General features: G+C 38.0%; 1 protein-coding gene across 3 annotated transcripts in view; it reads right to left on the reverse strand.

The window, feature by feature from the left end:
• The window catches only part of Cep83 (centrosomal protein 83), a 100,286-nt gene that overhangs the window by 50,346 nt on the left and 32,486 nt on the right, over positions 1-17,454 (reverse strand). For all 3 annotated transcript variants that reach the window (XM_029542469.1, XM_021204703.2, XM_029542470.1), the window contains 3 exons: positions 17,103-17,253; positions 10,688-10,780; positions 8,051-8,182 (listed from right to left, as the gene is read on the reverse strand). In XM_029542469.1, the coding sequence (XP_029398329.1) occupies positions 8,051-8,182; positions 10,688-10,780; positions 17,103-17,253 (376 nt within the window). The remainder of the gene's footprint in view (positions 1-8,050; positions 8,183-10,687; positions 10,781-17,102; positions 17,254-17,454) is intronic.

Here is a 17,454-nt window from a genome sequence, read left to right on the forward strand (position 1 = left end):
ACGTTCCGCATTCTGTCCTCAGCATGATACAAGTCTAAGAGGAAGGACTTTGCCCTATTTTTCCCTCCCTCTCCACAGTGTCTGGCACAGGGTTTAATCAGATGCTGACTAAAATTCAAAATTGTAAATACTACAATAAAATAATTATTTAAAACACATAAACTTCACAAGCCCATGACACAAATTCACGCGAGGCCAATTCAATGGCTACTCCTAAATTTCATCTTGTTTGTCTTACTCTCCTTAATTCTTTGGCTATGTTTAGGCTAATAAGTCATCTCTTTGTGAGAAACTAATTCACACAAAATCTGTATAAATACAAAAACAGTCAATGAACTTTTAAAGTAATGGCCAAGTTTATTAAAGTCCTAACTAATTATAGCCTAGGTCTTATCGTGTTCACTATTCCAAGGTTTAATACATTCACTAAGGAACTCAAAGAGGCAAGAAACAAGTAGGATTTTTCTTTCATAACAACTTTCATTGTCAGATGATACAAGCTTCCAAATCAGTGGGTTCCAAATAGTTTCCAAACACCTGAGGCACTTCAGAGGCCCCTTGCTGCTGAGGATTAAGGGACTCAGCACTGAGAATAGAAACCCCTATCTCCCTTTTTGGTGATCTTCCTAGTTTATTATAACTTATCACCACATCTGCTTCTAACTTTCATTTCTTTTTCATTTTCATTTCCATCTTCTTCTGAGTGGTGCCAGGGATTGTACCCAGGGCCTTGAACAAGGTACAGCCGTGTTCTACAGTGAGGTACAAGCCCAGCCCCATTAGCAATTCTTTTCTATTTATTTCTCCATGCTGGGGTTACCTCTCATTCTCCAATTGCACCAGGTTCAATCTAAGTCACAAGGAAACTAAGGGAATGCTCTGGGACACAGGCTGAGCTCTCAAGAAGTTAAGAAGCTGTTCCTTCATCTTCAAAACACAGAGAGGCTCTCTCTGATCTTTCTTAGTCTTACAACTCATGAATTCCAAGTTTGAATTTGTACACAATGGATATTAAAGATATTGACAGGGTTTAAAAATGAAGACATGCAGTATGTAAACATATTTTTCGAGAAAGATAGAACTCATCCAAGAAGATACGCATCAAAAGTCCAACTAACAGCTCAGGGATATACTCACTTAGTATGTACAAGACCCCAGGGTTTAATTCTAAGCACCGTGCCCACTCACCACAAAAACAAACAAACAAACAAAAAAAAACCCACCACCACCAACAACAACCAAAACACCAAATAAACAGAAAAAAAAAAGGTATAACTAATTCATCTCTCCTATTCCCTCCCCGATGTAGAATAATTCTCTCCCAGGTTTGTTCTTGGACTATATTTATTCAGTTTCTCCCTCCTTCAACTAACTATATGAGTCTGTATTAAATCACATTATAACTTTTAAAGAATTTCCTATATAAACACACTGTATTTACATCATTTTCATCCCTCCCTATATCCTCTCCAACTCCTGTCTTCCCCTTTATGCTTTCAAATTCACCACCTCCTTTTCTAATTATTGTTTCTGGAAATACTGTAGGTGTAGAGACCTACACACATACAACCTCCTGAATACAGTTACTGTTGCCCATATGTACATATGCAGTGCTGACCACTTTAATGGGGAACTTGTCAGGGGTCTCTCATCTCTGGAGAAACCAGACTTTCCCTCTCTTAGCAGCCACTGACTGCCTATAGTTCTTCAGAGGGTAGATAGAGCCTTGAGAAAATTTCCCCCACCTACTCTGGCATTTGAGTGACATAAGTCTTATGCAGGCAACCACACAGTTGAGAGTTCAAGGATGCAGTACCCCTGACATGTCTAGAAGTCACTTGCTCGCAGCAATTGTCCAGGTTCTGCCTCTACACCTTTCTGCCCCCTCTTCCACGATGCTCTGTGAGCCTTAGGTATAGAGGTTGTCTGGTAGAGGTCCCGACAGGGTTGGGCATCCTAGACCAGGGCTGGGCATCCTAGTCACACACTTTCTACATTTTGACCAGATATAAATCTCTGTAGCACCCTCCATCTGCTACAGAAGAAGTGTCTTTGGTGAAGGATGAGAGAGAGATTTCTCTAAAGGTAAATATTTACAAGAGTTGAAAGCTACATTTATTTAGAAAATTATCAGTAGGTCATACTTTGACAGTGCCCATTTTATTTATAAGGCCACGCAAATAATACCTGAGAGGCATTTGTATGACATTGGCAATGGCAGCCAAAGCAATGACAACTACCAAATGGCAGTCTAGCTTAGAATTTCTATAACTCCTCAACCACAATTCACTGTCAAAAACCCTTCCTACCCACACTGTTGAGCACTGCTTTCTAAGTACTAATCTCAATAATCACGTGCATAATAAACACTAAGTACTTTGTACCCAGCACTACTTTAGGCAGTAAAAGTATGTAGAGCTCAACAGAGATACAAACACACAACCTGCAGTCGAGAAGCCAACTATCTCCAATCACTGCTGTAACAACACTCCTCGCTCATGCATCTGGGCGGACTTTGGATCCATCCTCACTCAGTTCTGTCTTTTCTTCCACTGTTAATCAGATTCACATGTCATTTTCCTTGATGCCCTTCATTTGTTTTTATCTCTGGTCTTTCTCTAATTTCTCCTCTTTGACATCTGTCCAAACCTGCCTATACTGCAGTTACATTCACATTTACTTTACTCTCTTTAGAATAAAACTTGCTTGACAGGTTAAGACATTTGGTATTAACCAATTTTGCTTTTCTAAAAGCTGAAGTAGAAAAAAAGGGACAGAAACAGAACAGGGATTACAAAGAGTGGATGGCTTCTTTTTCAAAGAACAACGGTATCACTCCATGACCCTAAGGCACACACAGGGAAAGGGAGAGTACCTAATTGCTGTAATCCATCCTTGTATTTACTGCCTTTATGGTGTAGCATACAAATAGTTAAGCTGTACAATCAAGCACCTAGACTTTGTTTTGCAGTATTCTAAAGCTACTCCTAAACTTCCTTCTGGCTTGTAAGAACGTTGTCACTCTTGCCTGTCTCCTTCTGCAAACAGTATCCTTCCAACTTATGTTTAATTTATTTCAGACAACAGCATACTACATAGCCCAAGATGGCTTGTAACTATGTAACTATGTAGTCAGAACTCAGCTTAAACTCTTTTAAAATCTTTTATTTCTTAATTATGTGTATAGGTGTGTGTCTCTGTGTGGAAATGTACACTTGATTACAGGTGCTGGCTGACAAAAGCTAAAAGAAAGTGTCAGATTCCCTGGAGCTGGAGTCACAGGCAGAAATGACCTACTCAACAAGGTTGCTGGAGACCAGTACACATTCATAACCACTGACCCCGACCTCTCACCCTGAGCTCTTACTGCCCCTGACTCAGTCCCCGTGCAAGGATTATAAGCATGTATCTTCATGCCCAGTTTGGGTTTGGTTTTTGTTGTTGTTGATTTGTTTGTTTTTTTCTTTTTTTTTTTCGGAGAGAAAAGAGTTTATTTCATTTTATATCTTACAGTGCATTATGAATGGTAATCGGGACAGGAAATCAAACATGAACTTGGAGGCAGGCACTGAAGAAGAGGTCATGAAGGAACAGAATTACTATCTTGTGCAGACTGATTTCTTATTCCAGCTTTTCAGGGATGGCACTTGGAATAGTAAATCATCAGTCAAGAAAATACTCAATGATCTTTTGCCTACAAGACAATCTGATGGACATTTTCTCAACTGAAGTTTCTTTTCTCAGTTTGACTCCTGTTAGACTATATTTGATATGAAAGAATGAACGAACAAGAGAGGAGAGGAGGGGGGAGGAAGGGGAAGGGGAGGGAGAAAGGGAGGGGGAGAGGGAGGAAATCGATGGTGGCGTGCACCATTAATCCCAGCACTTGGGTAGCAGGCAGAGACAGGCAGAGGCTAGTCTAGTCTACAGAGCAGGTTCCAGGACAGCCAGGGTTACACAGAGAAACCCTGTCTTGGGGGGTGGGGAGTTCTATTATACTATAGTCTATCCATGGTATAACAATATCATACCCTCTTAAAAACTATTATGTGGGGGTCTGGAGGAATTTCTCAGTGATTAAGAGCACAGGCTGCTCAGACAAGGTTCAAATCATAGCACCCACATGGCAGTTCACAACTATCTGTAATTCCAGTTCCAGGGGGTCTGATATGCTTACACAGACAAACATGGAGGCAGAACACCAATATAAGTAAAATAAAATAAAATTAAAAAAAAACTAGTGTGTGTGTGTATGTGTGTATGTGTGTGTGTGTTACTGAAAATATACAACAGTGCTACCAACTGACAATTACTCTTAAGTGAGTCATGATTTTTCAGAAGGCATTACATCAATGTTAATGGCTGCTGCCTGATTAGGATGCTGATTGCTAATGGTTAGTGGCTGTGGTAATGTCTTGAATGAGGCAATAATGAAGTCTGTCACATCAATTGATTCCTTTCCTGAAAGCTATTTCTGTAATATGTTATGTTATTTGGTAGTCTCTTACCTACAGTAGAACTTTCTCTCATAGCCTGCCACTGCTTCACCAACTAAGTTGATACAGTACTGTAAACCCTGTACTGGCATGAGACCCACTCCATTTTCAGAACCACTTTCTTTGACTGAAATTGTGGCTCAGTAGCAGTGTTAGTCTACTTTGCAAGAGGTTCAATCCCTACCACAGAGGGGCAGGGACCATCTTTACTTATCCATAAGAAGTAATTCTTCTGCTACTCAAGTTTTATTGTGAAACTGCAAAAATTAAGTCACACTTTCTTGTGCCACTCTGAGCACTCTTACTAGTTATAGCATCTCTGTAGCTACTAACTATGCCCTCTAGTTCTGAAACACTCAAAGCCAACCACAAAGACTGGAATCAACTTCTCACAAACACTTGTTTTGTGTTGCTATTTTAATCTCGTGTGGACCACAAATGTTCTTAATGGCACTCAAATGAAGAATTATTTCCATAAGGTTTCTGATTTACTCTACCCAGATTCGGAGGCATTATTATCTATGGGAACTATAGCTTGGTGAAGTATAATATATAATATGGCTTGAAAACCAAAACCAAGCCTACTAGCCACAAAGTGTACCAGTTATTCTGCTGGGTTGCCTCCACGGTGATGTGTGGCTATAAGCTTAAAGCCAAGGAACTAACCAATCGCAAACTGGAGTCTCCAAAACCTTTAGACAAAATAATGCTTTTCTTTTTATAAACTGGTTAATCTGAGATTGTTGCTTGTTACAATAGAAAGACAACTAACATACATTCCTTTTTCAGCCTTCATAAAATTAAGAAAAGTTAGGGGCCAAATTATTCTTTGACTTAAAAGAATGTCCCAGCCAAGTGATCATCTATCCAGGAAACTAAACTTACTCTTTCTACATGAGCGTCTCACTTTCTGATCATTCACGTGTGTGTTCACTGGAGTGGCATTTTTAAATTCCCTCAAGAGCCTTTCCTTTGCTAACTACTGAAGTACTACAGCTAAAACCTGGCTAACTGTTGGTACAAGCAGTCCAACTTTGGACTGTCTTGGGTTTTAAGACAATTTCTCTGGTAAGACTTAAGCATTTATGACTTTTGGATTAAAATTCCCTTGAATACTTAGAAAGCTTCTGTAAGTTATTAACTGGGTCAATTTTATTATCATTGTGGCTAAGGGAGCAGGGAGATCCAATGACAGAATAGTCAGTCAATGGTATATTTAAACTCTACAACATTTCTTGTTATGTTCTAACTCTTTTACGCAAGCAGATGATAGCACCTCAAAACAATTAGCATGGTACAGATCACAATAGATATGAAACTGTATGAGACTAGCTACATGTCACCATTATTCCAAGCAACACAAACATGAAGCAAACATATGCTGTTGTCAAACCATCACCTCTGCTTCTGGCAAACTTAATACAGGATGGCCTGAAACTTAAATCTGTGTTATAGGAAAGTAATGCCAGCAAAATGCATTAAGTATAACTGAATAATATATGCCTGGATTTTACTATATGAATTCATATATTTATATCAGGCTAAATTGTAAGTAGGAGGATGGCAGAAGTAAACTCTACTTTGAAACTCTAAAATTACATTTGTTATTCCTATAAACTCTAACTGAAATTATTATCTGCTGTTTCATAATCAACTGCTGCCTCACCAAGCTTTACTGTCTACAGTACTATACTTGTGCACAGTAACTGAAGCACTACAGTGAGTGATGAACTGGGGACTGGGAAGAGCAGAAAGTCTTACTGTTCTAGACTCTATAGCAACCCCTTAAAACATCTAAATTTTCAAAATTATTTGGTCTTTTCTTTTATAAGAGAAAACTATGTTAATAATAAGAGTTTTAGATCAACGACAACAAAAGTAACAAAATCAGGAGACTGAAGAGGACATACAATCACCATCAAGTAAACACACCACTGATTCCAAAAGCAAAGTCTAAGCTACAGTACCACCGTGAAGACCTCAGCACTACTCAACATACTGATCCTCCATCTCACATGAAAGTGGACACCATCACCATTATCATTTCCATTTTCACAACACAATGTTTACAGGCCATTGAGTCCGCCATACTTATAGATTTGAATGAAGCCTTTTACAATCACAAATAGTATCAATCAGCTCAACTCTTAATAAAATTGAAGCCATGGGATAGTCACTAATCAAGAGTGATAACCTAGAATCACTGATAATTTCAAATATAAAACTCTAAAATGTGAGCTGAGATATAAAAGCTAGATATCTACATTGTACTGCTAAGCTAGCTGATGCCTGTGAAATTTCTGACAAATCTTGTGCCTCAGCTTCCTAAACTTTGAATGAGTAAGTCTTTTCTCATCTTACAATTAAAATGAAAACAAGGGGCTGGAGAGCTGGCTCAGCGGTTAAGAGCACTGACTGCTCTTCCAGAGGTCCTAAGTTCAATTCCCAGCAACCACATGACTCACAACCATCTGTAATGGGATCCGATGCCCTCTTCTGGTGTGTCTGAAGACAGCTAAAGTGTACATCATATAAATAAATAAATAAATAAATAAATCTTTAAAAAAAAATTTAAAAAATGAAAACGAAATTATACCTAAATAAAATTGTAAGGGAAAAATAAACAGCTAAGCGTGAAACCCATTTTAAATATCCATAATGTTCAAGGACTACTTTATTAAAAAAAAAAAAACAAATAATCAAGAATCTAGATAGTTTCTTATTTATTATGGAACAACCAAGAAACTGTTCATTGATAAAAATAAATCAGTCTAAGCCAAATATTGTTGTCTTAGCTTTTTGAGATGCCTAAAACATTACAAATACTTGGTAACAACTAGAGGAAGGCACGAATATTTTAATTCCAAATAAACACAATATCAATAGTATGTAGTTGCCATTTCTATATAGCATGTAGCATACTGCTACAAATATCAGCCTAGTTTTATGAATGTTAGAATAGAATTGTATTTGTCCCCTTGTATAATTAAAAAAACAACAACAACAACAACAACAACAACAACAACAAAAAGTAAGCTAGAGAATGAAGGGAAAGCCGTTTTAGCAGAAGTAGAAGACAAAGTGCAGCATGAGTAACAGAACTGCGGAAAGCGCAGATGAAAGCAGAGTGCATGCTGTGGGGAGCGCACACTGCTGTTCTAAGCATCCCAAGTGGGAGAGGCTGATGCTCTATACCAGCATTAACAGCACAGAGGCTTGAACCAGAGCTACCTAATTTGGTCCTAAATAGAGAGAACAATACTAAATAAGGACTCATGTAAGTAATATTTACAGAGAAAATTCTCTGTCCATAGCTATGAACAACATGAGACTGTGTGACATATCTGTCTCCATGGCTAGGGCAAAATAAAACAGAAATGAAATAAATAGCCAAAGGAAAATACACGAAACTGCTGACAAACAACAAAAGAAAACAAATACTTCACTAATTATTAATTACACAACCAATTCTAATTTGGAATTTATAAAAATATATAATCATAAAATTTCATTCACTAGGACAATCTCCGATATCAGTATAACTAATTACATACCTCTGACTTGTATTTCATTTTCTCTTCTTCTGAAATACGAGTAAACTCTTCTTTCTGGTGTTCAAACTCTGACTTGAGAAATGTTTGCTCGTAGCGAAGCTTGTTATACTCAGCTCTGTACCTTTCCACTTCCTAAATTACAGAGATTGCAACACATGACAAACTTATAAGTCAATCTGTACTCTCCAAAGATAACCGTACAGTATAATTCTTAGTTATATTAACAGCCAATCAGAAAGGAAGAGATAAGCTCAACAGGAATACAAATGAGAGCAAGGGTACTAGCTCAGCAGTTCCGATACTTCCTGCTCAAGGGCTCTGAGCCCCAGAGCCAATGTAAATGTGTGGTGGACCTGGTGGCCTCAGGGAGAAGACCCTGGGAGCACATTAGCCAGACTACCTGACTCAGCAAATGCTGGGTTCAAATAAGAGAGCCTGCCCCATGAGTAAGGTAAAGTGTAATGGACTCCTGACACCAACTCCAGTCTGCACACATGTACTTTAACATGTGCCCAACACCCACATGCAAGGACACACATACATGCACACCACACACATGCACTCTTCCTCATGAAAAAGGGAAAAATAATGAAACAAATTAGTACCCTCCTTGAAATGTACCAATAAAACTACCACTCAAGTCATTGTCTTCACTGATTCTCACTATAATAAATGTATAAACCATCACCTCTGTGCTTAAATATTAGTTAGGAATGTGGCATGTCTTCCAAAATACAGCTAGATCTTAATAACAAGTATAGCAAAATATAAGAGAGCCCTCTCTAAACCAGACAAGATAAACTCAAAGTAGAACAAAAGGTGATTTGAATCTTAGTATACTAACTTAAGGATTGATCAACTACTGCAATAGTTGAACTCAAATATACTAGCCTGAAGAATATTCACCATCCCAACTCTCCTGACTTACTAGAAACACCTAAGGTGCTCTAACATTGCCACCCAGCCATCTATAAAAGCTACTGGTACTCTAACTACTCAACAAGGAACCTGAGCAGCAGAGCAGTCTGATGTGGAAGAGTCGACTTCAGTAAGTGCCAGGAAACTAAGCAATAATCAAAGTCAGACTCCTAAAGTAACACAAAATTAATCATTTTTTAACTGGAAGATTTCTAAGCCGATTTATAAACAAAGAAAATGGGGGTACTAATGTTATATGAAATACATACTATATCTTTAGAACTGCTCATATTTACCTTGATTACCTTTGGTATTGCTGATTTTATTTACAAAAAATTCAATCTGTAGCCAAAGCATAATAGATACCCTGACATTAATATAACATGTAATACTGTTAGAGGTATATTTGAAAATATGGATTTATCAATGAATAAATCATTACAAAAGAGGATTTTTTCAAAGCAATCTCATACAATGAAAGTATTTTAGACTACTCCAATCTCCTACAGAGGTTCATTTTGAAGGAAACAGTAATAATTTATATATGTAAGACCTGATATATGTTTTTAAAGTTAGAATATAAAATGTCTAGGACAGTACCTAGTTCACGTCTCTGCATTCTTTTGCTGTCATCTTTAACAAATATTTAGTAATATGAGAAACCTTGTCTCAACCCAAAGTAAAAACAAGTATTTTTCTTTTTGAGATTATGTGATCGTTAATACTGACTGTCCACTTGACAGATCTAGAATCATCTAGGAGAAACGACTCCAAGACATCTCTGAAGGATTAGGTAGCTGTGGTTAGCCTCTGTGAGTACCTGTGAGGGACTAGCCAAATCAGGGTAACAGAGGAGGGAGACCCACTGTACAGGAGGATAGCATCACTCAGTGTGCTGGGGGTCTGGGCTAAAGAAAAAGAGAACGGAGCTGAGCACATGTGCTCATCACTGTCTGCTTCAGAGCCGTACGCAAGGCCACCTGCCTCGTGATCCTGCTACCATGCCGCCTCCAACGTGATGGACTGTCCCCTCAGCTGTAAGCCAAAACAAACTATTCCTTCCATAGGCTGCTTTTGTCAGGGGATTTTATCAAAGCAACAGGGGACATAACAAATCCAGTTTACGTCAAATCCATCCTATCATTTCACAAATATCATCTCAGCTATTGTATGTTAGGAACTGTTCTTAGAAACTTGTCGACAAAAAAAAAAAAAAAAAGGTCTTCCTTTCATGCAACTTCCATTCTAGAAGTACTAAACAAACATCACGATTAAGCAAACCAGCACATTAGAAGCTAACATGTACTAGAGAAAAGCTAGAGAGCTAAGTAAACCCCACAAGTGTGATGAGTAGTGGCAGGAGAGCGGGCTAGACTATGGGGGAGATGGCACTGGATGCAGTCAGAGTAGGCTTGGTGAAAAGGGACACTTGGGGAGGATGTGAAAGAGATCAGGGAGTCAGCTAAAAGATCTATGAGCAATAGTCAAAGCAGATATAGCACTAATGCAGCGACTCTTGAATCGCACCGTTTCATCAGTGCCAAGCAAACATCAGGAGACTAACCTAGATGGAAGAAAGGAGAACAGAGAGATAATGGAGTCCAGTCCTATTATGCCTCAGAGTCCACTGTAGGGACTGCATGCAGAGGATTGGGTAAACGAAGGATGTTTTCCATGGAGACATGGAGATGAATGCAGCTCTTCTCCTTCATTACTTACTTCATCAAGAGTCCGAAAACGTTCTCGCATTGGAGCTTCTAATTCTTGTTGTAGTTGGACTTTTACCAATTCCAATTTTTGTGGTGTTAATACCTAATACAGAAATATAAACAACTATAAATACAAAAATGAAGAAATCTCCCTTCTTCAAGATCTCATCTACAACATGTATTAGTCTACAATATGTAATGTTACAGACATTTTTATACTGTGGTTAATTTTTATAATCATTAAATATGACTTTTCAGGCTAGGGGAATAGCCCAGCAGTTACTGTACCTGTCACACACATCATGGGTGCAGTAAGCTACCATAATTGCATAGGTGGAGACAGAGGATCCCCAGAGCAAGCTGACTAGCAAGTCTGGACTTAATCAGCCGACTCTGGGTTTCACCTAGACCTCATCTCAATGAATAAGGTAGAAGAGCAATTGAGGATGAGTCCCAATGTGAAGCTCAAGTCTCCACATGTACTGGCATGCACATGCATATGCATGCACATGTGTTACAAGTATGTACAAATATGCACACACACATACACACACACAGTGGGTAAAAGGAAAAAAGTAAACATAATCTCTAAAACAATACTTTAAGAATCTCAATTTTGATAACAGAGATATCAAAAATCCCAGTAATATGACTAACAAAAAATCAATGACAAGTTTTATACTGGACAGAGGTGGTGCACACCTTTAATCCAGGCACTTGGGAGGCAGAGGAAGGTGGATATCCCTGTTTGAGGCCAGCCTGGTCTACAGAGTGAGTTCCAGGACAATTATGGCTACACAGAGAAACCCTGTCTCAAAAGGAAAAAGAAATTTGATAATTGCTTTTTTGACCAGAAAGACTGACTGTGGCTCTATTCTGTCATGTTCTTTTATAGAACTCACTTCAGTGAATAATTAATATTTATGTAAGTAGCATATGGGCAGACTCCTGTCGTTAAGATTCGTCATTATTTTCCCAACACCTTCCATCCATGCCTACCATATAGGAACTACTGAATCCTAGTTTCATGAATCAATAAAAAGAACAAATGAGCAAATGCTGGCTAGAAAAATAATATAGCTCCTATTTATATGTGTTTCTTTGAAAACATGAATAATGTTAAGTTTCATTCATTTACTCAATATTCCACAGTTGCTCAAAATACATTCTACTAAATGAAAGTCTTCTAAATATAAAATATTATGTAATATATGATAATCTACATACCGTTCTGTCTGAGTATCTTACGTGCAGTGAGTTAGCCAAACCCCACAAAACCCCACAAAGTAGCTACCTGGGAGCATACCAAGAACCTGGACAACTTCCTAATGGCTGACAACTCAAGTGAAGCATGCATCATCTCATAATAACTTCAAATTATGGCATGATAAATAAATCATACACACAAGTAATAATAAAGTAACAAACAAAAGTTATTAAAAAGTCAAATCAAAGAGAAGATATTTCAGATAGAAAAAATGAATGTACATACACAAAAGAAAAAGACTGAAATTAATAGAATCTCAATAAGATAGGAAAGAACGTTAAATAACATTAAAGAATAACTTAGATCTTCAAGAGGTGAAGTGACAAAAATATTTAGATATAACAGCCCCCAATTTATTTATTTATTTATTTATTTATTTATTTATTTATTTATTTATTTTTTCTTCGAGGCAGGGTTTCTCTGTGTAGCCCTGGCTGTCCTGGAACTCTCTCTGTAGACCAGGCTGGCCTCGAACTCAGAAATCCGCCTGCCTCTGCCTCCTGAGTGCTGGGATTAAAGGCGTGAGCCACTGAGCCCGGCACAGCCCCAAATTTTGTTTGATACTTCAAACTTCTTAGGGGCCCGGCCCTCTGGTTTGAGGAAAAAGAGGAGAAATATATTCTCTCTTGACAAGATCCTTTCTGTGATTATTTTATTCTTTTATTCACTCTGAGATCTTAAGATGCAGTTGCAACTGGTTGATATATATTTCTAGTAAGTATCCAGTCTGTTTTCAATTAATCTCATAGACTTCACTTTTTAGTACAGGCAACAAAAGAAAAGTGGGGCAATCTATATTTTACTTTTAAATCTCTGTATATTATTGTGGGGGTATTTACCTTGCTGTGAGGTACATGCACATGTGTATGCAAATGCACATGCAAGCACATGTGTGGAAGTCTGTTTCTTCCTTAATCTCTTCTCCAGCTTTCTAAAGAAAGGACTGCTCACAGAACCTGTAATTAACTAGTATAGCTAGGGAACTTCAGGGCTCCACCTGTCTATCTCCCATATAACCCCAGAACTATCACTCAGCATCATAGATAGGTACTACCATGCCTAGCAGCTTTGTATGAAGGGGGTAGGGACCAGAACTCAGGGCCTCGCTTGCAGGGCAGAAACTGTACAAACTGAGCCATCTCTCCAGTCTCATAAATCTTTAAGCTGATTAATCAATATGATTAGTCAGTGTCATCTTTCTTACTAATGTTTCTATTTACCCCACTAATAGTTTAATTTCCTCTTTAATTTTTTAAAATATTATATAAAACAATGGATTTCATTATGACATTTAAATGCATATACTAGAATACCAGGACTTGTAACTCTTCAGCCTCATATCCACAGTTGTTACTTAACAAATTCTGCTTTCTGCAGGATTTCTAAAACACACTTTACTAAGCTTTATGCACTACATAACACACTTAACAAGTAGTGTCTTTCCCTTTAGTTCCTAAGCCCATGTGCTTGCTGCCTTCTGAACCTCAGAGTCCAGATATGACAATCCAATGATCATTTAGGCATTCCTAAGCTGCTTTAAGCTTTATGGTGATCCTCAAGTTTCTTATCTTTACTGACTTTCCAGTTCTATATTTGAGGCATGTTACACTTGTAGTCAATTTTCAAGGACCAAAACTTGAGTACCATAATGGAATAAAAGACTTAAAATTACATACCTGTATTATCTTACAATATTTATGGATTAGAGCAGTGGTTCTCAACCTTCCTAATGCTATAAACTTTCAATAGAGTTCCATATGCTATGGTGACTCTAACCATAAAATTATTTTCATTGCTATTTCATAACTGTAATTTTGCTAATTTTCCATTGTAATATAAAGACCTATGTTTTATGATGCTTTTAGGTAACCCCTATGAAAGGGTCATTTGACATTCAGAGGGGCTGTAGTCCCCAGGCTGAGAACCAATGTAAGGGTACCAGGCACAGCTAAGCTTATGCTCTCTATTTAATGTGAAGTGAATGCAGTTAAGACATAAATCTTAGCCGGGCATGGTGGTGCACGCCTTTAATCCCAGCACTTGGGAGGCAGAGGCAGGCAGATTTCTGAGTTCGAGGCCAGCCTGGACTACAAAGTGAGTTCCAGGTCAGCCAGGGCTAAACAGAGAAACCCTGTCTCAAAAAACCAGACATAAATCTTGTCTGGGACCAGAAGTTTTTTTCCTAGCTTAGTAGTTATTAGAATTCAGCTCTTATGCTAACAGGACTATGGCCTTCAGCTCCTAAAAAATGTCCAATCGTCTACCCACTGCTATTTCATATGGAAGTTTGCTTCTTCCAGGTCATCACTTCTTTGCTATTGCTCACCCTTGGAGACTATTTTTTAAAGGTGTTATCTGATTAGTGAGATACTAAGGCCCATAAAAATTCTGCCATTCAAAATGCTCCAATGCTGTAGCTTATGTTCCAGATTTTAGAGCATTTTGAACTTCAGATTTTCAGATTAGAGACACTCAATCACTGAAATCTGAAATATTGCAAAAGTTGAAGAATTCATTTATCTGAATACTTCTGGTTCTACACACTTGACATAAGGAATACTTAACCTGTGATAACAGCTAACAGGTACAGATCACGTAAGTGTTATACATCAAAGCACTAATACTTTCTTTGCAACGTCTCATTTCATCTTTTACCCACAAAAGCCAATAGAGCAGAAAATGCTACAGAGGGGTTTTTAACTGTTAAATAAAAGATATATATTTTTAAAAATCATCTTTCATAAACCTGTAGTGAAACACTTCTAGTGGATACTGTTCAATTTACTTAAGTTTTCTTAACATTATTTGTACAAACTAAAAACCATTAAAGTGAATAACTAAGTCAATCCCTCCACACTCCTTTTGTGTACTTTTTTAGCTTATCGTGTCTGTGTTTGTGTGTGCACGCTCATGTAGATATGTATGTGTGAGTGCTGACGCCCACAGTATGCAGAGGTGGAGTTACAGGCACTTGTGAGCAGGACATGGGTTCTGCGCATCAAACATGGGTCCTGTACAAGAGCAGTAAGCACAGTCTCCAGACATTTTCTTTTCTTTTTGGTCAGATAAATATTACAATAAAACCAAATATGTTTGTGAAAATTTTTCTAGAAGAAACTACATTTGTCAGCAAACATTGGCAAGCTATAATACTCAAGGATTTTTGGCAAGTTATAACATCCAAAGAATACACAAACAAGATCACAGGAAGAATAGTATTTCATTTCAATATGAGGAAGAAAATATTTGACATATACTAATTTGTAAATAATAATGTATTACTTTTAAAAGTTAACTAGGGGCGGGAGAGATGGCTCAGTGGTTAAGTGCACTGGCTGCTCTTCTGGAGGAGCTGGGCTGTATTCCTAGAACCCACATGGTCACTCACAAGCTTCTGTAACCCCAGTTCCAGGGGATATATCCTAATTAGGGTTTCTATTGCTGTGATGAAAGACCATGACCAAAGGGAAGTTGAGGAGGAAATGGTTTGGCTTACACTTTCACATCATTGTTCATCATCAAAGGAAGTCAGGACAGGAACTCAAACAGGGCTGGAACCAATGGCAAGACCTGATGCAGAGGCCATGGAGTACTGCTGTTTATTCACTTGCTCAACCTGCTGTCTTACAGACCCCAGGACCACCAGCTGAGGTGGCACCACCTACAATGGACTGGGTCTTAATCATTAAGTAAGAAAATGCCCTTCAGGCATTGGAGACACTGAAAACAAACATTCAATCAGAATGAAAATGCCATCATCTGTAGATGTACAGGCACCAAGTACTTAGTAAAAATACAGACTATCTCATTAGGTCTTAAAACAAACAACACTGCTAGTCATGACATACAACAGTCTCGAATATGAGCTGAGGTGTTTTAGACAATGATCACTGATGTTGTATGGCCTGATGGTATGCACACTGAAACTACTCTAATCATATGTTCAGAACTAAGGTTACAGTGAAGCCAGGCAATGTAGCCCAGTGACTGTTGCCGAAAACACCTTAGATTCATTAGTGTTTGATATTTGAATCAATCTTTGGAAGTTGCCAATTCTTTCATGACGTAGAAACTTTTGGTTTCTTTGGAAAGTTGGTTATATCAAAGGATGTTCTGCTGAAGTAGACACTGGTGAAAAGAAGTTTTGCTATAGCAGACACATGAAAAGACATGTTAAGAACAAATATAAATATGAGCCCTCAGACAGTGGAGCAAGAGCACTGGCTGGCTTTGCTTCGCCTTACTACTCTGCTAACAACACACATGTACTGGTTCGCCTTACATTGATTGCATTGCTGAGCTCTACCTGTCATGACACCACTGAGAGAAACTCACCAAAGAATGTCTGGTGGTGCTCTGGCAAACTCAAGACAGTTGGCAGAGTGGTAACAGCTGATACAAACGCATGTGGAGTTTTGCTAAGACAGACTCACATGCTGAGGCAAGACCAGTGAGAGAGGGTATGTGAAGGGAGTATAAACAGGACTCACACACAGTGACAGCAACAGGCTTACATAGATAGCTTTGCAACACTTCTTAGTCTCACATATCTTCACTCTGGTGAGAGGGCCACAGTAGAGAACTTCTCCTGGTGTCCCTGCTGGTCCTGGTCATGATTTGGCAGAGGTCTGGCTGTGTCTGCTAGGTCATGTCACTGCCACTGATTTGTGTTTGCTATCCCAATGCTACTGAACTGGACTGATAATATACTCGTCAAGTGTATGCAAGTGGATCGAGCGGCTGCTGCTGCTAGCTTGTGAACTGAACTGCTGGTTTCCTGACAATGCCGATTGGATTTGCTCCAAAGAATTTCTGAAACAGGTCCATTCTCCTATACCCTAATAACCTTTCTTTTCCACTACCTCTGATGGGTGGTGGTTTAAAAGGGAGGTTAAAACATTAAGAATCATTATTAAAAGTAGATTTTGAAAAATCCAAGCTACACTTTCATGACTCCCACGTTACTTATGCAATTTAAAATGAAGTTGGAGACTTCAGTTTAAGAAGTTGTATAGAATATAAGAAAAACTGGATTATATCAACTACAGATACAGCAAGAAACCATTAAACATAGAGAGAAAGAAACATATTTACCAAAACTACTTATTTCCATTAGCCACATGACTAATTTTATATAAATTCAAATATAATTTCTTACCTGCTGTTTCATTTTTTCCATGTCTCTAACTTTCTCTACTAATTCTCCCCTTAACTCTTCAAGGAGCAGTTGGAAATTTTCCTGGTTTGCTTGCTTTTCACTTAATACACGCTTAAGTTCATTTTGTGATTTTAAATATTCTTCCTGCAACCTGATTTTTTGAAAAAAAAAATCAATTCTAAATGGATATTTTACTTTTAAATTCACTGCTTCATATAAAGCCGACTAATAATACAGAAAAACAAGACTCATATAAGACATTTCATTAAATTTTTAACTGTTTTTTTCTTTGATAACTTTTATTGAATTATTAACACTGTAATTTCTGAAAATAATTTTATTTTAAAGAAGA

Source organism: Mus pahari, chromosome 9 (assembly GCF_900095145.1).
Source record: "Mus pahari chromosome 9, PAHARI_EIJ_v1.1, whole genome shotgun sequence".
NCBI classification, from domain to species: Eukaryota; Metazoa; Chordata; class Mammalia; order Rodentia; family Muridae; genus Mus; species Mus pahari.